This window comes from Idiotropiscis lumnitzeri, chromosome 3 (genome assembly GCF_059441095.1).
Source record: "Idiotropiscis lumnitzeri isolate Australia: NSW breed Sydney's pygmy pipehorse chromosome 3, RoL_Ilum_1.0, whole genome shotgun sequence".
Classification (NCBI taxonomy): Eukaryota; Metazoa; Chordata; class Actinopteri; order Syngnathiformes; family Syngnathidae; genus Idiotropiscis; species Idiotropiscis lumnitzeri.
The window spans coordinates 17588927-17615836 of NC_142393.1; the positions used below are offsets into that span (position 1 = coordinate 17588927).

Genomic DNA, 26910 nt, shown 5'->3' on the forward strand with positions numbered 1-26910 from the left:
GCCAAACAGTGGGTGGCAGCAAGGCTTTCAATAGTGTTGTAATAAACAACCTGAAGAAAATCAAGAGCAAGCATGTCACTCGCGAGGATTACTATTACAAACCTGGCCAGTGGGAGAGATTTACACAAGCATGTGCATACGATTAGTATTTGTTTACTGCATTGGTAAGTACATATGTAAGTGGCTAACATAGAGTCAAGAGACAGAGAAAGCAGTTACACAGAAACTAAAGAAATCTAATTCGTCTCTTAAAATCACTTTTTCCTTTTTTTATCATCCCACTTCTCTTTTTTTCTTTTATGCAAGAGCTAAATGAAACATATAGTAATTTACATTATTAGATTCTTATTGATCCCAGAAGTCAAATTCAGAATCAGGGCCAATCTAGAAATAAAAAGAATATATTTCTTACGCGAATGCAGTCCTACTTTTTAAGGTCGAGGTCTGAGCGAAATCACATCATAAAAATTCTTTGTGAGTGTGTTCCAGATTCTCTTTTGCCCCTCTTCTGTCTTGATGCTGAATGATGGATAACGTAAGTCTTTTCCTGTGAATATCATCATCAAAGTGTTTTAATATGTCAAACAATGGTTCAGTGAATTTTGTTAGCTCACATTTCATTGTTTTTCCATCCAATAAATAATTAACATTATCAAGAATAAGCTAACATTGTGCAAAGTAGGGAACCCAAGTGTAAGTGTAACTTAACAATCACAATGAAAACACATTAACAGCAGTGGTTCACAAACTGTGGAAATTCATCGATTATTTATTAGCTAATAACATTTAGTAATTACTGCCCGGTCATCTGGGTTAGGCTCCAGCACGGCCACGACTCTTGTGAGTAAAAGTGGCTCAGATAATGGATGGATGGAGAATAATAACAAACAAAAAATGTAGTACTGCTATTCTAGTCTGTTATCATTATTAGCTACCAAATGAAAGCTGATCCAAAATGCAGTTTATCTGATATAGTCATAAAAAACTTGTGATGAGTGTCTATTATAGTTTGATACAAAGCACAGTAAGCCATTTTCCCCTTCATACGTCAACAAAAGACTCAACAGTGTCCATAGAGGACTTTACCAGATTGATTTGTCAGATGTTCCAGCGTTCCTTGCGCGCTTTATCAAGAGGTAACCAAAGGCCAGTGACATCACAGAGGCTGCCGTGCGCCCAAGGGACTCATTTGTGAGTTGTGCTCCTTGGCAGTCCTGTAAACATCATGTCGTCTGTTATGTTCATGGATCACAATGTAAAATTAAAGCCTGCTTTGCAGCTGAAGCTAAAATAGATCACCAAAGTGGGATGAAATGGAGCAAGAATTTCTAATCGCTGCAATTAGTCGAGCCCATAATTTGACATAAAAGCAGGCAGTAGGTTTGCCGTCATGAAGAACTGAATGTACCGTAATCACTTGCAGGTCATGGGGGGGACTAAGCCCTGCTGTAAATAGATGCCACTTTTCACTTTTTCATAGTTTAAAATATACCATAAATGATACAAAAGTAGTTCCAATTGAAATGAATTGTTTTCACACCTCTTTTTAGTTCAAACCCCCAGATTTGTGACAATTTTAATACAGTATTCTCTCGTTTATCACGGTGTTATGGCCCAGGATGTAACAGCAGTTTATGGGAACCAGACCTCATCGTGAAATAATAGCTTTTATTGTTTTTAATTGTATAATGGGATTTTCTGTCATTTTTGCAAGGACAATCGCAAATTAAATTAATCTCATTATCTGTCATAAAAAAATCGCAATATGATTTTTTTCCTAAATTTGTTTAGCCCTAGTGTTTTGCATTTCAAGATTATCATACAATCTAGCGCTATATCAATCTGGACTATATGATCATCTCAGAAATGATTCAAGCCTATAAACATGAGAAAAGCCCCAGTTGTGGAGATTTTCCTTACAGACAGTGTGCCATTATTAATAGTTTTCCCACATGACAGCCAGCAGGTTTGAGTGCCTTGTCTACTGCCATGTCTGTAATTGTGCACACTGTTCGATAGTGTAGTGATGGGAACGAGTGAGTGAGGGGCACCATAGCAACGGGATTCTCATTTCACGCTGAATATTTTACTCTCAAACGTTTCCGTTTACTAGGACCAACTTTAGTCTTTTTAGAGTATAATGTACGATTATGAAATTTACTGTGCACCTGCGCTGCAAAATAGACCACCTTTTAGCAAGTCTAAAATTAGTCTACTTTTTGTCACCAAATTGTGAGATGTGCTGGGGATCGCAATGGGAATGCCCAGCGAGGCGTAATGTGTCGACCAAATTCACAAACAGACCGAGCTAGGCTATTGCCCGGCGCCATGCTACCAAAACAGTTCTGTAAAAATTAATTTTTGTTTTTTACTTTTTTAGATTTGTACATTTCTGTCTGTATTTTTTTTTACTTTTATTTTACTTCTACTTTTACCAAGTTACTCTTTTACAAGTATTTTGTTATGTTGAAGTAAAGAATATGGGTACTTTTGTTGAGGCTCCATTTCTGCTTGTAATAATAGCAATACTACTTAATTCTTAAAGTATGGAATTGTCTTGTGATGTTATTTTATTGTCTTAAAATTGCTGTGTTTCGTATTATGGCAACTTTATTCACATAAAACTTTTTTTTTTGGTCAAAACTCTGACCGAATCAATTTAACATTTTACTCCGAACACAATTTATTTCCTGGTGATATTAGGAATTTATATATTTTTAGCAAAATGATTGTCAGAATTAAACATACCTGGCTAAAATATCTGACACACCATCATCTATTATTATTATTTCTGTTCTTTTCATTGTGGCCATTTTCCATCACCGATCGTTGAAATGCACACACAGACTTTGGCGTTGGATTTAAATGGCTTCATCTGTGTTTGACAAGTCTGACTGTTCAGTCAGGATAAGGGGCGATCTGAAACATAACTCTGTGAGTGGGCTGCATATCATCATGAGTTGCAGTCAGCCATGGACCAGCTGGAGCTAAATGCCAAGGAATTATTCAATAAAACGGGGTTCGGAAAGTGAGATGAGAAGGGGATGAAGATGTCAAGTGACAGCCACACTAAAGTCTGAGGTCAGTGTTCTATTCTATAACTTCAAAGTTATATGATATCTGGCCAAGAGACTCAATGACGGAATGCTAATTGGATGGATGGATGTGTGTAAATGTTTGTTTCCACGCAGCTGCTCTCACATTGTAGCCATATACAGTATTGGTGATACTGACTTATCCCATTGGACACAAGCTGTGCACTTGCTGCTGTCTCTTCTTTTTCTTCAAAACAATTGCGCTATATATATATATATATATATGTATATGTGTGCATTGAGAGTTTTGATGCAAACACATTGTATTGCTTAAAAATTAATTGACCGATTATGACTTTCTTGTTTAAGTTTTTTGGCTAAGCTGGTGTTGTTTTTCTGTAGAAAGGTAAAAGTATATATGACTGACAAAAAAGCTGCATTTAAGGGGTACACAAGGAAAATGTATGTCGCATCTAAACCGTCTGTAATCAGATTGTTCGCATGTATATGCTGTGTATACTATAAACTAAAGATTAACTATCCATTTTCATTTGTGTTGACCCACTGTTTTAGTTGCAGGCTAACATTTTGGGGAAAATGTTGGTATTCTTTTCATTTACTTACCCCTTTTTGACTTTGGTGTGGTGGCTATGATACCAGGCTAAAGGGTCAGAACTGAATGTAAAGGTACCACATTGAAGTTTTGAAGTCGCCTGTGGTAATCACAAGCACATTCAATGTTTTATGAGGGTACTTGCTTATGTTGTTTGTTGTCTCACCAACTAGGACTAGCAAAAATGCTCCCGTCACAAACTGATCGGTGTGTCTCTCCCACAGAGACTTCTCGCGTGCGAGTTGTGAGTGTCTGTCCATCACTGACGCCAGCTTTGTTGCCTGCTGATAGAAACATGTACAGCGTGTCTTGTGCGTTTGTTGACAGGGTGACTAAACAGGCACCCAAATACCTGAAAGTTGCATCCATCAAGAGACTAGACTGTTCATTTTGGACTTCTTTCCTGGTCTGGTCCTAACAATGCGGTCAGCGTTTTCATAGAAGCCACCACCAAACCCATGACTGATTGCCACAAAAACTAGATAGAACTTGCCAAGTACAGTGGATACATTCTGTCCCCTATTGGGAAAAAAATGTGGCCCATTTTCACCCAAATTTATGTGGAGGTCGATAAAACTGAAAAAATGTGATTCTGAAAAAATTGGATTTTAGATGATATTTGTGTTGAAATCCTAAATTTAGCGCAATGAGAGCCAGTGAAATCATCTTTCTCCTGAGCAAACTTTAGCCTGAACTCAAGTCAGGACGCTTGCAGAGCAAACTCCAAGATTCTGTTTCAACAACTCAACACACGAACCAGAAATAGGCAACACACAGTCTAAAGACAAAACCTGGTTTCCGTGAAATCCATGTCCGGATACAGGAGATGCCACTTCACTCCCCTTGCACATCACTTCCTTTCGCACTGTGTAGCATTTTGTATACGGCGGTGGTTGTCTTAAAGTGCGTTATAAATGCATTCGAGTTGAGTTGAGATCAAACCAACTCCACCTCACCAACTAAAACAGCAGAAATAGTCTTGCATAGCTCATAGACCGAAAGCCACCAAATCACAAACACATCAAACCAAAAATCATGCACTCACCCCACTTAGACGCTTTTTTCACTTAAACTGGAAATGTCATCAGGAAAGCTTTTATGCCTGATTTGGGTACATCTCATGTTTAGTTTCCTGGATTTTGCCTTTGGTAATTACGTTTATACCAGTTAAAATTTTGGCAAGTAAAAGCACCATGAAATCCGGTCTTTATGTTCAGTTTGAGTCTAGTTTAATAAAAGAATATTTTAGCCTTGACATGGTCATTTGCATCCATTACTGTGCTCAGATTTATGCAAATAACATTCCTACGCTTTCTCAATTCGATCACATGTTGTGTTGTGTTAACTTGATACAGTAAAAAGATTTTCACTCAGCAGGTTGACTTTGGTCACAACACACGTGAGCACATGTAATGCTAACGCGTTTACTCATGCACGTCCCAGCCAACGAGTGCAGTTTGGTGCCAGGCTGTTGTTAAGTAAACAGAAGACAGCAAAAGAACGTTTGCATACTGCAGGGCTTTGGCCTGCTTATTTATTACACGAGTGATACATTTTTGGCCCGGCCTCCTTTCATATGACTTTTTATAAGTGCAGTGGTATACTTTTAAATAGTTGAAACAAAAAACCCGCTAGAGTTGATCTGGACATTTTTTTTTTTTTTGTGTGAAATGAAAACACAAAGAGTATAATACAAACAAGAACTGAACAGAATTTAAATTAAGTACATTAATTTCAATGGATGAAGCTGAACCTGGTGATACGTGACACAAGGCTTTAACCAGTCACCTTTTTGAAATGTAAAGCCTAAGCAGAAATATAATGTTCTGTACATTGTCTAATGTCCGATTTTAGGGTCCAAACTACATGTTTTCAAAACATGCTGTGAGTGGAATTTGTATTAGTCAGCTTTGTATGTCCAGAATTATTCTTCGGCTTTTTCTTCTGTCGTCTCCTGCTCTATCGCATTTTTTTCCTTAAGCCAGGCCTTCATCACATATTCTTTCACTACCCCTTCGGTGCACCTCTTTTCTGCATCCACAGCCAGGAGCTTGGTAAACAATTCCATAGCTTCTGGCGTGAACTTCTTCCACAATTGAGGGTGGTCCTGTTCAGCGTTGGCCTTCTCTCCCAGTCTTGACCAGTCAGCAAACTCTTGGTAACAGTCATCGGAGTCCAAGCAACGTTCCCAAGGGAAGTAGCCTGTCAGGATGCAGAATATAAGCACCCCAAAGGCCCAGGTGTCTAGACTTGGCTCCACACTCAGTGGAGGAGCAGTGACTTCTTTCTGGCCGTCGAGGAGAGCAACGTTGCAAAGCTCAGGCGCCATGTAAGGCAGAGTCCCCGAGATGAAACTGATCAGAGTGCCCCTCTTCTGGGCCAGGCCAAAATCTGCCAGCTTGACCTGGCAGCAGTCGTGATCCAGCAGCAGGATGTTCTCAGGCTTGACATCTCGGTGTACCAGGCCCCGGCTATGGATGAACTCTAAAGCGCTGGCAATCTGGACGACGCAACGTTTGGCGGCTGACTCAGGGATGCCTACCTGAAATAGATAATTTAGCATTATGGGAAATGAAACAAAAGGAAGCAACTTCTTTCTTTGAATTTTGCTCTCTTAGCAGCCGTACCTTGGGCTGAATGACAGCAAACAGGTCCCTCCCAATGACAAGCTCCTGGGCGAAGCAGTAGTGCTCAGTAGACTGAAAGGCAATGCCAAAGAGACCCACAATGCAGGGGTGGCAGGACAGGTGTAAGGAGATGCAATACTCTCGCAGGAATCCTTGCAGCTTTGTCGAGGTTTTCGGCATCACTTTCAAAGCCATGGGTGTCCCTGCACAGCATCCGTATGTAAAACATACTAAATGAAAAATGTTAAAAATGACACTGATTCCCATTGGTTAAAGTTGCACCTCCACAACACAAGAAATAAGACCAATCGGCATGTTTGAATGAACTTCAGTTGAAATTTGTGTGAGTTTAAATCTCAATTTAACAAATGTTTGCAATATCGCCTTTTGTTAAACTAGTCATTCCTAAAACAAAAATATAAATGCAACATCTACTGTGTCACGTGGTGCCGTGTGCTTCCGAATGTAATTATGGTTCCTCTGTCGGTGTCACTCCTGACACTTTGGTGGCAATTTCAACAATAATCATGCTTGAAGTGAATGATCCCCCCATTTATGTATCGGATCCAAAGCATCTTCTCTTCGCTCCTAAATATATTCTTCCCCTTCATCCGCCTTGCTTTTTGCACTTTGTATTTTTTCAAGCAATTGTGAAGATTGTTACCACTTGATGCATATCCGATTGAAACGCACATACAAAGAGCAAAAAAAACGGATTTGTACTGTTCATGCTGACATAAAGAAAAAAAAAAACATACTCACATTGAACAAAAATTCTGACCTATAGCCTAGCCTGGACCCTCTTTAGTGATTAAGTTGCTAGAATATAAATGACTTGACTTCTACTGGTGCATATGTCATTAAAATTATATTTCTGTTGTTTTTACAGCTTAATGTAATTTTTTTTCCCAGTTACTAGTCACATGCGTTATTTTGTATGGCATAAATGTAAAATCTTAGGAGAACAGGTTCCCGGTATTAACATACTATTGTACTTAATATTATGATAACCGATTCTAACGACTTACCCCTGAAGCGATGAGTGACCAGCAGCACTTTGCCATATTTTCCCCGGCCGATCTCCTTGATGACGTTGAAGTGTTCTTGGATCTCCAGTTGACTGAGGCTCTGGGATGTTAGCAGCATCAGCTCATCAATCAGGCTGCCGTCAGCGAGGCCCAACTCAATCATCTCTAGCACACTCATGATATTAACAAAAACAAAGAAAATAGTCTTATATACAAGGTAATAAGAATAATCGGACATTTTTGCGGTAAAACACACTATTATTCCAGGTTTTCACTTCAGGAGAGTGGGGCGGTGTTCGTTATTTTCCAAATGAGAATTCTGAAGATTCTAAGTAACCCAAAATCCTGTGTCTTTTTCTACTAAACGCATTTTGGGAGTATGAGCTAAAAATTCAAGGAAAACTAAATAATTATATTTGGATAATTAGTAGGATTATTGCTTTAATTTTTGGGGAGGGTGGGATGTGTACCCTACTAACAGTGGTGATAACACAGATGAACATGTCATGCAAATAATGGTATTATCAAAAAGACAACATTATCACTCTATGTGGCACTCAAATCAAAGATTACATTTGCTCCATTTTTCTGAAAGTTTTAAAAATACTTTCTATAACTTCTGGTTGTACTTACAGTTACGTTTGCATTCATGTTATCCAGAAAAGATGTTATTAATAAGTCGCCTCATCAGAACAAGCTGTGGGCCAAATACAGCCGCGAGGACGTGATCCTGCTCGCCATGCAATAAAATAAATAAAACCTCAACAAATCAGACATAAAATCAACAACAACTGGTAACCCACAATTGCTAGTATAATAAATCTGTAGTTTGATCATTGGCTTTTTTTTTTCCTCAACAGAATGTGGAGAAAATTGGAGTGGTACAAACACATTAGAACAACAATGGAAATACATAGTAAGTAGATATCATGACTATACTATGACTATCTTTGACCATGACCTTAATTATATGTCTAATATTTACATTGCAGTCTTACCTTGGAAAGAAAGCTTTGAAAACCTCGTAGTAGAGAGTGCAGCGAAGCAGATGGTGTCAATGCAGTATGTTGTTCACATCCACTGCCTCTGCTTGGATGAACATACCGAGGGGACCTGAGAGCTTTTCCCTGCCCAGCACATAGCTCAACTCTCAACGGCTACAATGACAACACTGGACTTTGACAGCTGATTACAAACAGTCTCTTTAAAGTGCACTTACACACGCACTCAACCTCATACGAATACCAGTTCATGCACGCTCTTATGACATGGTTACGTTTTGATGGATGCAGTCAGTAAAAGCCACAGCTGATTTTTTTTATGAGCTCTCCTGACTGGCGAAGGTCATGGGAATATGCTAATGTGCATCGACAAATACTGTGTGTCTCGTTAATTTATGCCTAAGCAGTTTCATGCATGCATTTTGCGGATTTAGATTACAAATTCAGTGCTTCTGTATTAAAAAAAAATATATATATATATATATTCCGGGCAATTTCATTCATTTAGCATGCATAAATACATTAATTAATTAATAAAAAAGTACCATTGTTGTTACTTAATCTGTAATTATGTTTCGTTTATCAGTAGACATCAAACACCATTTTCCGTTCACCTAATGAATGTTCCTAAATTTACTAAATTTACACAGAAATTGCTTAAATTACACCTCCAGACTTAGTGTGTGTGTGTATGTTTATATATATATATTTATATATATATGTATGTGTGTGTGTGTATATATATATATATATATATATATATATATACACATATATATATTAATATATATATATATATATATACACATATATATATTAATATATATATATCATCACAAAAAATCCTTAATAAATTGCGATTAATTTCGTATTTTCAGTGGATTATTCTCCAGGTTTAAAATTTGAGCAAATCGTTGTTACATCATATGCCCAAAATGAAATACAGTCATGATGCTGCTGTATCATTCAGTTTAATCATCACTAGACACAATGTTGTTTCATCCTCTCCTCAAATGTTGAATGTTGAGTGCATGGTCATTTCGGGTATTACACTTGCAATGTGGAGTCTTTGGGAATGTTGCCCTCATAGCCCCGAACGGAGGAGTACATGCCCTCCGACTGCGATAGCACTCATACAAACGTAGCCCCCTAGGGTGCTTCTTACAACCTGGACACAGCCTAATGGGACATTCTTGTCTCCTCTCATGTTTGTGAGTGTGGGAGTGTGTAACATTTTGTGTCAAGCCACTCAGCACTCTGACCCGTGGGTTCTATTCTTGGCACACGGGCATCAACATGTGCAGGACTTGACGACACAAAGAAACAGATACTGTATGCCTGTGTTTTTTTCCCTCTGTGACTCTCGTCGGACAGGGTCGAGCGGGATCACAATGTGTTCGTCACTGTAGTACACAGCCGAGTTTGACCAAAGCCAACCTTTATTTTGCATTTGAGTGTGTCACAACTAAAATGCAATCAAAAATGTGGTTTGTGATCAAAATACAATCATATAACAATAATATGATAATGTTAACTTATTTTCACACCTGTGTGACAGTTAAGAACCTTAAAATGTTACTTCAAACCATTAGTTATTAAACATTTAACCATGGCGGCAGTTTGACCCTAGAACTATTTATTTCTATTTCCCCTCCTTATTCCTACAGGAAACGGTTACAAAGCAGCATCACGTTCAAAGGGACTAAACTTCAGCCAATTCAATTCCTTAAATCGTGGCTCCTTCACAGCTCTTGTGTAACTGTATTTGGATCATTTTAAGACTCAGATTTATTTAAACCAATTCATTTAACGGTAAATGATCGAGACATTAAATTGAACGTTGACATGACACCGCCCTGTGCATGGTTCATTTGGTAGTGAGCACACGTCCAAATGGGCAGGTGGGTGACTGACATATGACATTTTGCACGCGGCTTGAACTTGAATATTGTGTCATCTCCAAAAGTGTCTATCTTATCACACATCCAATCTGACAGCTGCTCTGAGCCCCATCCGGGCCATTAGTAGTTTGAAGTTGTACTGTGTGGGTGTACTAATTGTCTCAACATGATGTTTTGACATTTTGTCTACTTTGCAGGCACTTTGGTTTAATGTTCTGTAGGGGACAGCATGTGTTTCATGTGTGTGAGTGGTTTTACCCACTGTTCAAAGGTCAAATTGTTCTCACACACCGCAGAGTAAAATGGGGACGTGTTTGAATGCCGTTGGCCAAAGCACCTGCTGTGGAAGTAAAGGTCCATTTAGCACCAGCGAAGATTCTCAGAATGAAGTACTTGGACCTGACCAACTGCATCTTCACGGTCCAAGTCCTGTCCACATACTGGTTGCGTGTTTCTGCATTCAAAGACCGCACATTTATAAACTTTGCTCCACTGAGCGATTGATTGACATCCAGTCTGTGGTGTGTTACGCTGATTTATTAAAAATATTCTTTATGCCCAAGCAATAATGTTGTTTGTAGATATTCTCCTCAGGTGTAAAATGTGATGTCATTTAAAGCCAAGATGGTAAAAACAGTCACGCTGACTCTATTGCCAGAATCAAATCCAAGGTGTCTTGGCAGGTCCACCAATATTGTAGACCATGCACGAGTTACAACAAAGCAGTTATTATTACAAGCTACTGCCCCATGCGACCAATTTTGAAACAGTCAACACATTTTTATGACTACAAAGGGAACATAGAGAAATATGTCTTTTGAAATGCATGTCTACTTTAAAAATAGTTGATTCTCTGAAGTGCCTGTCCACCTTTTCAGTGAAATTACACAACCAAGTAAATATTTTATTAGCCACCTGTGAGCAAGCCATTTTGAATTTTGCTGAATTGTAATGTCGCAATTCAGCTAATGTTCTACTTTCAAGCAATGTCCAGACTACTTGGTCTGACACACTGCTGTATATCAAAACCAAACGGTGTTAAATTCTGCAGTTTGCATGGAGGCGTTAGAACTCAAATGTCGGGTTGAAAGGAGTGCCAAAAACAATTTATTCTTAACAAGGCAAAACAATAAGTACTGGAGCAGCAGGATCGATACTGAACAAGAAAAACTCCCTAGAGCAAAAAAGCCTGATGTGATGTGATGATGTGATGATGATGATGATGATGATGATGATGATGATGATGATGATTAATTTAGCAAAACAATTTTCAAATGTGTGACCAGGCTCTGAAACCACTGATGTTTGGTTTTCCACACGGTACCTTTAAAATGTTAATGTACCAAGAGATTTTAAGTTGGATTTCTTGTTTTGTTTGTAGAGCAATGAATACAAAGCATTAAATATTCCTAAACTTAAAGAATAGACTGATGAGTTGTGTAATGAAAGCTACATTAAGATGCTTCAGGACACACGCTGTAGCTATCTATATTCCAGGTGGGACTCAAACTGTAACATGAACATCCACATTGTGAGATGCATCACCGTGACGATTTGTCTCAACACAGCTGAACTGAAGTGATAATTACAGTTGTCAACTATAATAAACAGTAATCTGAGCTCACTAAGTGTCACACTACAAGATGCCGCTGCTGAAATGTATACGAGTAGGACCCAACAAGATGGACCTTAAAGTGGAAGCTGGGAGGGAAGGCCTGACGTTTATATCAGGAGAAGTGTTGAGTTAGTGACTGAGGACAGACTACTCGATATGTTGTGACATTGAACTTCTCATTCAGAGTGATGGCATTCGTTTTAATCGAGTTGTTCGTCTTCTTTGCTCAACGAAGCGATATTTATCGGCACTGGGACGGAGTGACGTCAGGATATTTCTTGATTTAAAAAAAAAAAAAAAAAAAAAATGTAATTTATGCTTTTTCCCTGGAAATTGTAAACATTTATGAAACGATAAAAATGCCCCTCCTTGATTTGCAGGTGTGACTCTTTCCACTCTAATTTGAAAGCTTTGAGACATTAGAATGCCAGTATTTTTTCAAGTGTTATTCCAATATTTTCTTTAAAATATAATGAATCATAAACAAATACAGTGACGAGAAAGGAAATAACTCAAAAATATCAATCACATTAAGGAAATTAACAGATAGTTGAAAAACGTACATCTTGCATTTCACAAGTGAAAAATCAGGCAAAAAAAAAAACACGATGAAACCACACAAAGTGGCGAGAGGCTCTTAAATCAGTGAGTCAGTCATGAAAGCACTATGCTTGTGAACATTACATGAGAGGTTGTTACCGGTATCAGTTTTAAGCAGACAACCAAATACAGTAATAAAAGTCATTAACGAATTTGTCATGATACCATCCTTTTCTCCTTTCTCCTCCTCTTCTTTTCTTGAAAAAAAAGGAGCACAATTGTCCGCACCTAATGTCTTTTAACGTTTCCTCTCCATTATTACAATAAATACGTATGACTTAAATAAGTGTAAATTAAATTGAAATTTCCCCTCATTCCAGAAGATCCTGAAGCTCATCCTGCATCCCTTCTATAACGAGCAACTCCACAAGGGGGCGCAAATTCCCCATCCAAACGCCAATGACTAACGTCATCATAACCTAACTCAAGCGAACTCAACCTTATTTATAGAGTTCTTTGAAAGCACAATAGAAAACCATTTCACATAGCAATATATTTTTCTTTTAATTATTTTTAGACAAATTTATGCACTGTCATTAATGCCGTAAGTACTCTCCATCCACATCCAAACTTGCCTCTGCAGCTCTTGACTTGTGCACTGGGGACAGGAAAGGGCCTTCCCCAAACTGTACCCACAAAGTTCTAATTAATGAATTATTTGAATGATTGGTGTGTCCCGTATATGGCCCTGTCCTTTCTTAAATTTGCCCTCCACAGTATTTATATTTATAAGAGTTCATTCATTCACACATAAATACAGCACATTAAAAACACTTTGGACCAATAGTCATTGACAATGTATGTTGAAAGCTGACTTTAAAGACCGTACAGACTTAAACTACAAAAAGGAAACATCACTATGGGTCTTGGTATCGTGTCCTGCATGACGTGCGTTGAAAGACATTTACAGTTTGCAACCTTTTTAGACCTTATATCTGTCGATCAAAATGCATGCAGTCAAAACAGGAAGATGGTTACTTTTGATGTGAAGCATGAGAGCTTTTGCCTATTCCAGGAAAGAAGATGTTTGCTGGTCTGTGTAAAGGTGACACCACTTTCACACCCTCTTCTTCCTTTTCCTTTGTATTTTGTTTATTTCTCTCCTTTGATTTTGTTCTTGTGTACTCAAAAGTGGAAGTTGGTGTTTTAAATAATGACTGAGGGGCATGTTTTAATGAACAACCGTATAAATTCATATTCAGTTTGTTAAAAAGTAAATTCATGACTATACAAGTTGTTGAATTTGTTAGTTAGACATCTAATAAAAACATACATACTCCAAACAAAATTGTTTGGATTTATACAATAAAGTATAGTCAAATAACATGGAATTCCAGATAAGAAATATATATGTTTATCTTAACATTAACTCAACATTAGCAATGTCTTAAAACGTGTCTGGCAAGTGACAGCTCGTTCACGTTCAGCCCAGACAAACCATGGGAACATCACGAATAAATAATTTGAAAAACTGCATAAATAATTTCTGACATTGCTACAGTAAAACAAGCTACAACAATAAGACAACAACTTTAAACTTATTAGTATTTCAGCTTTGCAACTTTTCCCATCCCGTGGGAGTTTTGCTCGCTTGCGTCGTGGCTTTTGCAATAGTACTGTAGTTTAATGTGTTGTGGAATTTGCAATTGTTGTGACCTTTCTCGGCCACCGTATATAACATATGTAAACTTTTTTTTTTTTTTTACTTTTGTATTTACATTTTTATCATTACTTTATTGAGTGCTGTATCCTGGAAATTGAACTCACACTTAGGTATTTGTATTTTGTTTTTCACAATGCACACCACATACAGAACCAATTCCCACACATACAGCCCAAGATGTCAGAGTAAAAGTGGCCCACAAACTGCGCGGGTGGGGAGCGACGATGACTTGCTCAATGGCAACTCAACGATAAGGAAACAGCTAGCAAGTCCCTTACATTAGTTTAAGTAGACTTTTGTTTTTTAAACACAAGTAGTAATGTATAATAATGTATACTTCTGCTTAGCTTTAAGTTTATGTAGTGGTGTTGGAGTGCTTTTTATCACCTCAGGTCACCAACCAATCGCAGAACAAATCACACCTATGGACAATTTAGAGTTAATTATACTGGTAAACAGCAAATTTTAATAAGAGATGACTTTGTGCCACAGGTTTTGTTTTAGACACTGATTTAAAAATGTCTTTACCCTTTTTCCTAGCACATTAGGTTCATGAGATTCTTTATTAATTTTTTTAAGTTTGACCTAAAAAAAGCTTGCGCAATATGGGGTTTACCATGCATTCTAATTTGTAACTATGACGTTTCAGAAAAAAAAAATCCACCGCTGGTCCTAAACCTTTAATATAAAAACATGACTAAATATATTTTTGGAATATAAGGGAAATGAAGCGAAATTAAAATCTAATCTACATTTTAATCATTCATTATGATCAGCTGGAGAGGAAAAACAAACCTTCAGAGTTCATATACAGATGCCACTATAACCAGCAGGGGGCGCTGTAACTCAAGTAAAATATTTCCTTGCGCTTTGGCTTTGACCTGTGGCAGTCCTTTGGCATTTTCTCAAGTATGCTATGTATGTAAACTAACACCGTTTCTTTAATTTAACATAATTCATTAGTGGTCTAGTTGAAAGAGCAGGGGAAATAATGAGAAAGAATACTCTTTATCACTTCCATCCAGGGGAGTTTTGCTATCTGATCCTGTGGCCGCATACTTCCTATTTCTCGTAAACGAAATAGTTTTTTCTGTTTGTCTCACCGCAGCCCACATACTTCCCACTACGGTGAAAAGTCAGCTTGTGCGCGTGCGTCTGTGTGTGTTTATTTGTGTCCAACTTCAGTTGACAACTTACACACGTGCCTCCGTTTGTACATATAGTGATGTTATTCTAACCTACTACAACAGCAGCATCAATAACATTAAGAGGTGGCACAAGAACTTATAGACACTGTCAACTGCGATTGTCTTTACTTCTCTCTGTTTATGTCTTGTTGTCATCTTTGTTGACAAAGTAGTAATTATAGGTGTAGAAACTACAGATACCTGTTTTCTTATTCAGAGACTAAAAGTAAGACGTAATCAGAAAAATAAATAGTCAAATTGTCGAATTACCTGCAAAATATGTTGTAGTATAGTCAGAAATGTCGACATTGTAGGTGTAGTTCCACTGATAAATATAAATAACAGATAAAGTACTGCAGTAGTACAGGATAATATCATGTTATAGTCCATTTTATTCTGCAAGCATGCAATTAAAACCCAATGTTATCTCAGGTGCTTTATTTTTTGGAGCAAATGTAGAGAAGCTCCATTCAAGGAACCAACCGAATGCCACATTGAGCAAGAACATGGGAAAGTGTCATTATGGAAGAAACGGCCATCAGTACCGAGATTCAGTAATGAGGCTGCCCTCTGCCTTGCTCGGGAAAGGGTTGCGATAGAGGGAGAATAGATGGCGGGCAAACATTCATACAAAATTGAATCACGTTGGTGTGGTAGGCATGGAGACCTGATGGAAACTCCGGAATATTGCCTTGGGGTTGTGTGATGCAACTCTGGAAGCAGGGGGAAAGAAAGAAAGTCAATGAAATAGAATCATAATCATAATAAAATAAATGGAGCCAAGGTCAAAGTAAAAGTTAAAAAAAATCTAATCGCACAAGTCAGTGCATAAGAAGGTATTGTAACAGAGGCTTTCCTTGAAAGTGTCATGATCCGCGTCGGGCATGGCAGGGTTTTTTGTTATTGTTTTGCTTGCTTTCGGGGCGTTTCCCCCTCAGCACTCGTCCTCACCAGTCACGCACCTGCTCATCGTTACCCATCACACACCTGATCCCCATCTGCTCCCCTGATTACCGGACTATTTAAGCTTCCCATGCCATCAACCCAGTTTCGGATCATTACCCCGCTTGGCTCCCTGTTGCTACTCCATTCGGACTGTCACGACCGCTCCCTGAGCCCGCTCACGCTCATGTTCTCGCTCTAGTTCATACCCTGATCCCTTGTATTTGTCCCTGTCCTCGTTCCTTGTCGTTTTTGTTCTGTTTAGTCACGTTTAGTTTGTCTTTGTTATTTTGCACCCTGCCCCGTTTGTTTGTTCACGCCACGTTGTTTGTCCTCGTTTGATTACTTTAATAAATTCCCTTTAGTTTACCCTTTGCCCTGCTTCCTCGCATTCTGGGTCCACCTCCTCCTCGCCGACCGGCGACCGAACCTGACAGAAAGTTTCCAGCTCCTCATTCCAAATTGACAGGTCACTGATAAGAGCGGGATGGTCACTCCTCAGGCATCTCCAGAATGGAACCTCTGGCGTGTCTCCGGCTCCCCCCACACTTTTGGGGAATTTGGCCTCGTCCTGGTGCAAGTGTGTCCTATATTTTGACACGTCTGACAAGCTATCGTAACCTTATTAAAACTCAGAAATAACCCTTCTTGCGGCAAAGTGAGAACCCAATGGATTTTTGTTGGCAGCAAATGACATTATTGCTGCATCATTCAGTTGTAAATTTCTGTGCACGTTCAACCCCATTCAAATGTAAACGGATCAAATGCTGAACTGTTGATTTAGAATTCATTGCATCTAATGCGATTGAGGTACCAACATAAATCAGTACAAGGTGCATTTTTACTTTGCTGTCTTATTCATTATTTTTAGCAACTGTACGACAATGGTTGCATGGCCACCAATTCATGGTGTACCTACCCCGTTTCTTCCTCAACTTCAAGCTCGCACTTGACCCTGGGGAGGATACGCGCTTTAAGAAAATATATGGTTGAATAAGTGGAGTTGGCCTCGCAATAGCCTTGTTGATCATAGACCTACCAAATTTCACGTCACATTTAAGAGAAGCACATTTCTTGGTTTTTAGTGTTTTGTTTTATCCTCATCAGTTGCATCTCTGTTGGCCCATGTGGAGGACACTTTTAGAGAGTTGTTCTCGTCTACACTGTTTGGTCAGCTTTATATGGTTTTCTTTTCTTGTCTTGCTGTCATCGCCACAGTGCTCGCTCATGTGGGATTCAGTTGGTTTCTTTCATGTAATGAAGGTTGTCCTTCTACTGTAGCTCTGCTCCATAATGTAAAGTGCCTAGAGACTAACTCCTGCTTTAAACTGGCGCCATGTCAATAAAATTGACTTGCCTTCATAAATTATGTACTGTATGGCAGTCGTCCCCAACCACAAGTCCGCGGTGATTTTATTAGATTTTTTTGTAGTGGTGCATATATGTCATGATAAGGAATTGATGGCATTTTTGCCAGTGCTGTAGCAGATACCGCTTTTTTCATCTCATGTATGTCACTGTTCGCTAATCATCTTTGCATGCACAAGACTACTACAAAGCACAGCTTGTTGGAACATATGGCATGAATGACTTTGGATTTCTCGTGTTCAGGTCAAGAAACAAAAGCTAAAACGATGTAGTGCTTGTAAATGACATCTCATAAAAGTGGGCATCAGGTTAATTTGACATACCGACACATTTGAACTATGTGCCTTAGAAAAAAAATCATTGATTAGTCAGGAGGCCAAGTGTGCATAAATGTTACATTTATGGATCTTTTTCCCTGCTTCTGTAATTGATTACATGTGTACAACTGGATGATGTTAGCCTACCCCAGCTAGAGGGCAATGCCGAAAACTGTCAAAGTGAGTTGCTCCCCTTGGAAGACAGGTTGCCTTGGTAACATGGAAGCAAGGAAGGAAGTCTGCATGGCAAAGTTTGCCGTGCAGAGTCCCACAGTATTGACGGCAATCTAAATGTACACACATGACCTCTCAGTTGAGATGGACATTTGATTGAAAATATTTCTATTACCAGACCAGCCAAAATGCAAATTCTCCGATCTGACAAAGGTGTCAAATCCCGGTCCAGAAATTAACGTGAAGGAATTGCTTCGAGTGTCAAAAACAGATATGAAAAGGATTGAAGTGGTAAAAAAATGGCATAAATTCCACTCAGCAACATGCAAGGTGAGAGAAAAAAATTACTGTAAGGCATTATATTTTGCTTCATTGTTTGGATGATTGTTCTTTGGGAATCTATTTTTGTCACCCTCATGTTGATGTGTGACTTTCTGAAAGTCTGGCAGAGCAGATGTCTCCAGTGTGTGTAAACGAGAGAGCGAGAGAGTGATGGACGGGATGCGGACAGTTTGTGGGTGCCCATGTGGATGATGTGGCTTTTTGCGTAACATACTGACAATTGACTAGTTGGCCATCCATCATTTGGAGGCTCGCTAATCTGTAATCTCACAAAATTTCCTGCTTTTATTTAGCATGACTTAAGTGGTGGTGTCTCACACTGTAAGCTTCGTTTGACGTAATCAAATGTTGGCGGTTCAACGTCAGTCCAGTTTTGACTTTTTTTTTTTTTTGGTCCAATTTCCAACTAAATTTGCTTCAGGATGTAAGGTCACATTCATTCGACACATTAGGGACCCATTCTTCTTGACCACAAGAAAGTTGAATCGGGGCAAATACATTTTTTTTCACCTAAAATCCTTCTTTGGTTCAAAATTGTGTGTATTTTCCCTATTCAGTCGTGTCCCATGTGTGTCTTTGATGTTGCTGTTGAAGTTGTTTTTGGAAAGTGTGGTTGGTGAGTGACCATTTTTTATTGTGAATGTTTGTTCACCTGCTTGGTGACAAATAACTGGTCATTTTACTGATGGTGTGAAACACTTAGGGGGAGAAATATCAGGACGCCGTTTTAAAATAAGTGATGGCTCAGACTTCCACCTCTTTTCTGGTTTGCCTCTTTCATGACAATTCTGCTCTTTCACTGTCCAAAATGAAGTCATGCTGCTCGTCAAACTCTCATTTCATTGTTAAATCCTTCATCATTCATTTTTTTCTTTCTGGAGGATATTTCGGGTGTATCATCTAAGGACTAAAACAATCTTGAAAAGATTGTGTTTGCGCTCTGAAATTTGAGATGCCATCAAAATTGAGAGACAAAGGTCTGAGCTCCATGAGCCATTCAGTAACCCAACGGCCCTCATCCTTTAAATTCACTTTGAGCCCAATTTCATCATGCCCTTCCAGCTCTCTTTGGGAGTCCTGCATCGGCTGTAATGGGATGTGACGGATGTTTGAGGGCAGTGCTGTGAGAAAACGCGACCCAGTGTGTTCTAGCGTCTGGACACTCCATGGGAAGGAGAGCCTAGTCCGGCCTACAAACCTCCCCTTCTCTCTCTGGGGCTCCTTCAGATTGTTGTAGAGCTCGTCTTCCCATTACCTTCTCTTGTTTGACATCCTTGGCGTGTCCTCCCTCTCCTACTATGACCCATAATCTCTCCATCTTCTCACTTCTTTTATTCCCTGCCTTTTGTTTCCCACTCTGCCTGAGTGTGAAGCATGGAATGCTGCTGGCAGCCCCCATACCGCCTCCTTCTTTGGAATTCCCATGCTGAGTCATTGTGGGTGGGATTGAATGATCGGAGGTCATAACCAAGGAAGTGAACTCGGAAGTTTTCCCAAGAGTTTGGCTTTTCCACATTGGTCAGTAACACATTCAGAATAGGTTGGGAATAATGAGAGACACATTCTTGCAATGCACGAATCACAAATGTCCTATTTAAAGAAAAAATAAATTAATAAATACATGTTTCATGTATGAGGCAGAATGCTCTCATGGTGATTTAATGACATGGGAGCCGTTACTTTTGATATTTTATTAAAGGTCATGAAAATAAATCAGGCGATGGCACTTGCCTGCTGTGACAGGCCTGGATTGCCCACTAAATGAATTAAGAACCATTATGATTCACAATGGCAAAATATAAATATTTTACATGATTTGCAGGACCATGTGTCCTTGAGTGCTCAGAAAGGCGCCCACAAATAAAATGTATTATTATTATTATTATTATTATGTCATGTTTTCTGAGATTGCTATTGCGCTTCACTTTTTGTGCAGCTCTTCAAAGAAAACCTCATTTGAAACAAATACAGAGGAAGAAGATTTATATTATGACTTTAAATACAACATTGCTTTATATGAGAGTTTCAGATTCAGAGCCTAATTTGGGATTTGATTCCTCCCAAGGACCCCAATACCGTTAACGACCCAGTACAATAAGAACACATCAAATTAAAGTTGTATTTATTGTAATTATGCTTGTCATTAATCGTGTAATTAACACTCAGCTGTTTGTGTGCGTGCAACTCCACTCACGAGAGTTGGCCACACACACGCAGGCATGCAAGGAGTGTGTCATGATCCGTGTCGGTCATGTCAGGGTTTTTGTTTGTTGTTTTTCACCTCCCATGCCATGGGCTTGTGTTTGTTTTGTCAGCTGAGTAGGGGCGTTTCCCCTCAGCACTCCGTCCCCACCAGCCACGCACCTGTTCCCCGTTAGCCTCGCACACCTGACTCCCATCTGCGCCCCTAATCAATGGACTATTTAAACACCTCACTCCGTCAACCCATTGTCGGTGCATTGCTCCCGCTACGCCCGCGATACGCGATTGCCCCATTCACGGACATCACCACCCTGGCCTTGTCTGCTCCATTTGGACTGTCACGACCGCTCCCTGATCTCGTTCACGCTCATGTTCTCGCTCTCGCTCTCGCTCCCGCTCATGTCCCTGGTTTTTGTCACTGTCTTTATTCCTCGGCTTTTGTTCTGTTTAGTCACGTTTAGTTCGTCTTCGTCATTTTTGCACCCAGCCACGTTTGTTTGCCCCAGTACCTTGTTTGCCTTTTGGTTTTGTTTTGTTAAATAAATTCCCTTTAAGTTACTCTTATCCCTGCTTCCTCGCATTTTGGGTCCCCCTCCTCTTCGCCGAACGGCGAACCCTGACAGAGTGAGGTCTGTAAGATGGGAGCACAGATTTGAATGAACCTCTCAGCTGAGAGAGCTGAAGGGAGTAAAATCTCTCCAACCACTAGTTGCATGAATAGTGCAGGCTGACTGCAAGTTCTGTTTCACCTCTAATTTATTTATTTAATTATTTTTTCAAATTAAACTGCTCCAAACTTAAATCTCTATTTTTACAATTGCAATTGGTTATTCGGCTTTTACTTGCATTTACCTATAATTTTCACATTTTTAACTCATTCAAACTATTCCAACAATTCTGATTTTCCCACGAGATTTGATATTATTCCACACCTTTTCATATAATTCAACATTATTCAATACCATTGTCCTGCCTCTGCTAGGCAGATGATCTCCTCTTATTCAGACTTCCTGTTTGTAGTCCGTTACTCTCTCTAACTTTACTTATTTGGTTCTGTAAAGTATGCTGACGCCTTTAAGAGCAACGTAGTCAGTCACATGGTTAAAAATCCCGGAAGTAGTGCCGTCGTGCGAACGTTGCCTCGTTTCTTTCCGCCAGTTCTGTGGGTCATTCTAAACAACTTGCTACATCTTGAGCAGCCGTGGCATCGTCGGTATGTCTTCTTATTTTCCTTTAAGTTTAGCAGTTTCATTATATCTCATTTTAGTAGTGAAACGTGTGTTATAAGACGTGAGTCAATCTGCTTAAAGTGCGCAATTGGTTTCATACTGTCTAGCAGTTAGGTTGCTTGGTTGCAGTTCATTTGTTGTTTAACAGCGCCCTCTAGTGGCCATTCTGTGTCATAATTCTTGCCGTGTAAAATATAACAGCGTGTCAAGTTCAAGGATGTTTGTTTACAATAAATATACACTAATTTCAAACGCATACATTTAGACTGTTAAAGTCAGTTTATTTTCACATTTGATAACAAATGCTATAATTGTCTGTTAATTAAGTTATTCATTTGTTTCATATTGCTGATTACACAATGTATTTTGTGATTGTCAGTTTCACCCTTTCAATTGTCAATAAACCTGGAGTCGACTGGTCAAGCTGGTGTCCAGAGTCTTGATGAGCGGAAGGTGTTGAGCTTACTGCCTTCGTGTTCAGGGAACTTAAGGAAGGCAGGACAGTGAAACGACGGCCTCATCGCTGAAGATAGTACCAGTTACACGTTGGACACAGAAAATGGACCACAAAGAAGAGTCAATAAAAAGCTAATCTCACGGCCGATGTTCATCCATAGCATCTACTGGGAGTGCCGCAGTCCGGGCACGTGCCAAAGCTGAGGCAGCGAAAGCACGCCTTGCTTTCGCTGAAGAAGAAATCGTCCTTAAAATGGAAAAGGCGCAATTGGAGGCAAAAATGGAGAAGCTCTCGCTGGAGAAAGAAGCAGCTGCTGCTGTTGCCGAAGCAGAGACTCTAGAAGCCGCTGTGGAAGAGAGTGAGCAAGCCAGCAGAATGCTCCAATTTGGAGAAGGTCCCTTTAACTCTGTAGAACGGACCAAACAATATGTTGTGGAACAATCAAGACAACATTCAGTCACATTACGACAAGAACATGTTCAGGATGAACCGGGTGAGCTAGACGCAGAGTCCCTGTTCTCTTTAGATACGACTGGACAGCTACACAGAGATCCAACAATGGCACAACATATACACTCTCAGGACAAGAGCAATCAACTATGTATGGAGCCATCGCCACAAAACTCTATCCAAGCTCAAGGTCTCAAAACAGAGAACACTCCAGGCGGTGCTAAACTCCTCACCCACATATCACCAAGCAGCTCAGCAGTCCCAACGCACTCCAGGCACGCATTCGACGCCCAATCGTGCACATAGCTATCACAACGTTTACCAAGCGGCCAGCAACAAAGTTCCTCCACATCCCATCGTGCCCAGCCATTTACCACAAAACGCCAATCTCGACCAATCAGGCATAAACGAGTTTGTCAGATTCTTCACCCGGCGTGAGCTGGTTATCACAGGTATGACCCAATTTAACGACCAGCCGGAGAGCTACAGAGCTTGGCAGCGGTCCTTTCAAAACGCAGTGGCGGGACTCGACCTAACATTCAGCGAGGAAATAGATCTACTGGTAAAGTGGCTTGGGAAAGATTCAGCAGAGCATGCAAAACGTATTAGGGCCGTTAATATTAATCGTCCCCAACAGGGACTGCAAATGATCTGGGACAGACTGGATGCATGCTATGGAGCCCCTGAAATGGTGGAAGAGGCTCTCTTCCAACGCATCACCAACTTCCCAAAAATCACCAACAAAGATTATATGAAACTTCACGAGTTCAGTGACCTACTGATGGAGCTGCAAGCTGCGAAGGCGGACGGAACCCTCCCTGGCCTTCACTACCTTGACACAGCGAGAGGAATAAATCCACTGGTTCAAAAGCTGCCCTATAATCTGCAAGAGAAGTGGCTGTCGATTGGATCCAACTACACAACGCTATCAAGTTCCGTTCCCTCCCTTTTGCACCTTTGTTGACTTCATATTTCACCAAGCTAAAATCAGGAATGATCCCAGCTTCAACTTTGTTGGTCAAGTGGACACCTCGAAAGCCGTCAAGTCTTTCAAAACAAATAAACTAAGAGAAATCTCAGTTCACAAGACAGATGTATCCACTACTGAAAACAGAACTGGAGATGAGAACCCTGATCGCCAGTGCCCCATCCATAAAAAGCCCCACCTACTACGTAAATGTCGGGCTTTCCGCGGGAAACCCATCGAGGAAAGGAAAGCATTCCTCAAAGAGAACAAGATTTGCTATAAATGTTGCACTTCAACAAAACATATGGCGAAAGACTGCAAGTACACAGCCGCATGCGCCGAATGTGGGAGTGAGAAACATAATTCTGCACTTCACCCTGGACCAGCACCGCAGACTGAGGAGCCACTTCCCTCTATACAGCATGGCGGGGAGCCAGCTTCTACAGAGTCTTCCGAGGTCACAAGTAGCTGCACTCATGTCTGTGGTCGAGATCAAAGTGCCCGGTCATGCTCAAAAATCTGTCTCGTCAAGATCTACCCTGTCAACTGTCGTGAGAAAGCAATGAAAGTCTATGCAATCCTCGACGAACACAGTAACAGATCCTTGGCTCGTTCAGAGTTCTTTGACACTTTCAACATACAAGGGCCCTGCTCTCCGTACTCCCTCCGCACCTGTTCTGGGGTGACAGAGATCATGGGGAGAAGAGCTTCAGGCTACCAAATCGAGTCTATGGATAGTAAAGTCAATCTACCGCTACCGTGTCTCGTGGAATGCAACGAGATTCCCAACAACAGATCTGAGATCCCAACACCCAATGCTGCATCCAACCAACCCCACCTCAAATCAATCGCTCATCTCATCCCAACACTCGACCAGAGTGCACCCATTATGCTTCTTCTCGGGCGAGACATTATTAAGGCCCACAAGGTCCGCAAGCAGATAAACGGCCCTGGACATGCTCCTTACGCCCAAAAACTCGACTTGGGATGGGTGATTGTCGGAAATGTTTGCTTGGGAGGTGTTCACAAACCTGAGACAGTAAATGCCCTTTATACAAGGACACTAGAACAGAAACACCCCTCCATCTTTGAACCCTGCCCAAACGTCTTCCAGGTGAAAGAGCGATACAGTCAGCTCCAGGGTTTCAATCATCCTAAACTACAGTCAACAGAGAAACTTACCTGCAGTAGAGAAAACGAGCAGTTAGGATCCACTGTGTTTCAACAAACAAAAGACGATAACAAGGTGGCCCCATCTATTGACGATATGTTGTTCCTGAAAATTATGGAAAAGAACCTAAGGAAAGATAAAGACAACAGCTGGGTAGCTCCGCTGCCATTCAAGTCACCAAGGCGTCGTCTTCCCGACAACAAAGTCCAAGCTTCAAACAGACTCTCATCACTAATACGGAGTCTCAACAGAAAGCCAGTGATGAAGGAGCATTTCTTCACCTTCATGCAAAGAGTGTTCCAAAATAAACACGCAGAAGCCGCACCTCCTCTGAAGGAAGGAGAAGAGCGCTGGTACTTGCCGACCTTCGGTGTGTACCATCCAAAGAAACCGCAAAGCATCCGTGTGGTGTTTGACTCAAGCGCCCAGCATGGAGGAGTCTCATTAAACAACGTGATGTTGACCGGACCAGACCTCAACAATAGCCTGCTCGGGGTCCTCCTCATGTTCCGGAAGGAAGCCGTAGCAGTGACGGCGGATATTGAACAAATGTTCCACTGCTTTCTCGTCAGAGAAGAGGACCGCAACTTCCTTCGGTTCCTGTGGTTCAGAGACAATGACCCATCCCAGGACATCATCGAGTACCGCATGAGGGTACATGTATTTGGGAACAGTCCCTCTCCTGCAGTGGCCATCTACTGTCTTCGGCAGAGTGCAGAAAAAGGCGACACAGATGTCAAACAATTCGTTAACCGGGACTTCTACGTAGACGACGGCTTAAAGTCATTCCCGACAGTGAAAGCAGCAGTGGACCTGCTCAAGAGAGCGCAAGACACTCTCTCAAAATCAAACTTGCGACTACATAAGATCACCTCGAACAAAAGAGAATTGATGGAGGCCTTCCCATCCCGAGACCACGCGACCAACTTCAAAGACCTAGATCTCGGTTCTGATGATCTTCCCATGCAGAGAAGTCTGGGCCTCAACTGGGACTTGATGTCTGACACCTTCACCTTTAAATTAAGTGATGAAGAAAAACTTTTTACACGCCGAGGCGTCCTGTCGACTGTGAATAGCATCTACGATCCTCTCGGGTTCATCGCCCCAGTCACCATTCGGGGCAAGGCTATACTTAGAGAGCTGACAGACAACCACAGCGACTGGGACTCTCCCCTCCCTAACGAGATGAAAGAGATGTGGATCACATGGCGATCCTCTTTAGACAACCTTGTCAGTCTCCGGATACCTCGGACTTATGCAGGAACATCCCTCTCAGAAATGTCACACAGAGAGTTATGCATCTTTTGTGATGCCTCAACTATGGCAATTGGTGCTGTAGCTTATCTCAGGCTAACAGATGCAGAAGGCATAATCCATGTGGGTTTCGTCATGGGAAAGGCAAAGCTGGCTCCTCTCCCTGAACACACAGTGCCGAGGCTTGAGCTCTGTGCAGCCGTCCTTGCAGTGGAACTTGTTGAGCTCATCTCCTCAGAAATCGACATACAGTTGGACAACACTACCTTCTACAGCGACAGTAAGGTAGTTTTGGGATACATCAAGAACGAGACGAGACGCTTCTATGTGTACGTCAGTAACCGAGTCCTGCGGATAAGGAGGTCCTCTCGCCCTGAGCAGTGGCAGTATGTGCCCACGGAACAGAATCCTGCAGATATTGCCACAAGGTCAGTTACTGCCGCGCGTCTCCCAGAAACCAGCTGGCTGAGCGGCCCTACGTTTCTAAAACAACCCATGAAAGTCCAGCCTGAAGAAGACACCTTCGACCTGGTGAACCCTTCAACAGACCCAGATATTCGTCCCCTGGTGTCCACAATGAGCACGACCATGTCGACCAAACATTTAGGCTCGCAGCGCTTCTCTACGTTTTCGAGCTGGAAGTCACTGACCCGCGCTGTTGCTCGCCTCACTCATATTGCTCGCCTCTTTCAGAAGAGTCCTTTAACCAAACGAAGTAGTTGTAAAGGCTGGCATCATTGTCACCTTGCCATCTCCATCAACGAACT

General features: G+C 40.8%; 1 protein-coding gene across 1 annotated transcript; it reads right to left on the minus strand.

The window, feature by feature from the left end:
* Nucleotides 1-5266: 5266 nt before the first annotated feature.
* Nucleotides 5267-8545, minus strand: LOC148340180 (serine/threonine-protein kinase SBK1). The gene is made up of 4 exons (XM_088291715.1): nt 8302-8545; nt 7304-7476; nt 6276-6478; nt 5267-6190 (listed from the first exon to the last, which is right to left on the minus strand). The coding sequence occupies exons 2-4, from the start codon at nt 7464-7466 to the stop codon at nt 5573-5575; spliced, it is 984 nt and encodes a 327-aa protein (XP_088147841.1). The 5' UTR covers nt 7467-7476; nt 8302-8545; the 3' UTR covers nt 5267-5572.
* Between the last annotated feature and the right edge of the window lie 18365 nt (nt 8546-26910).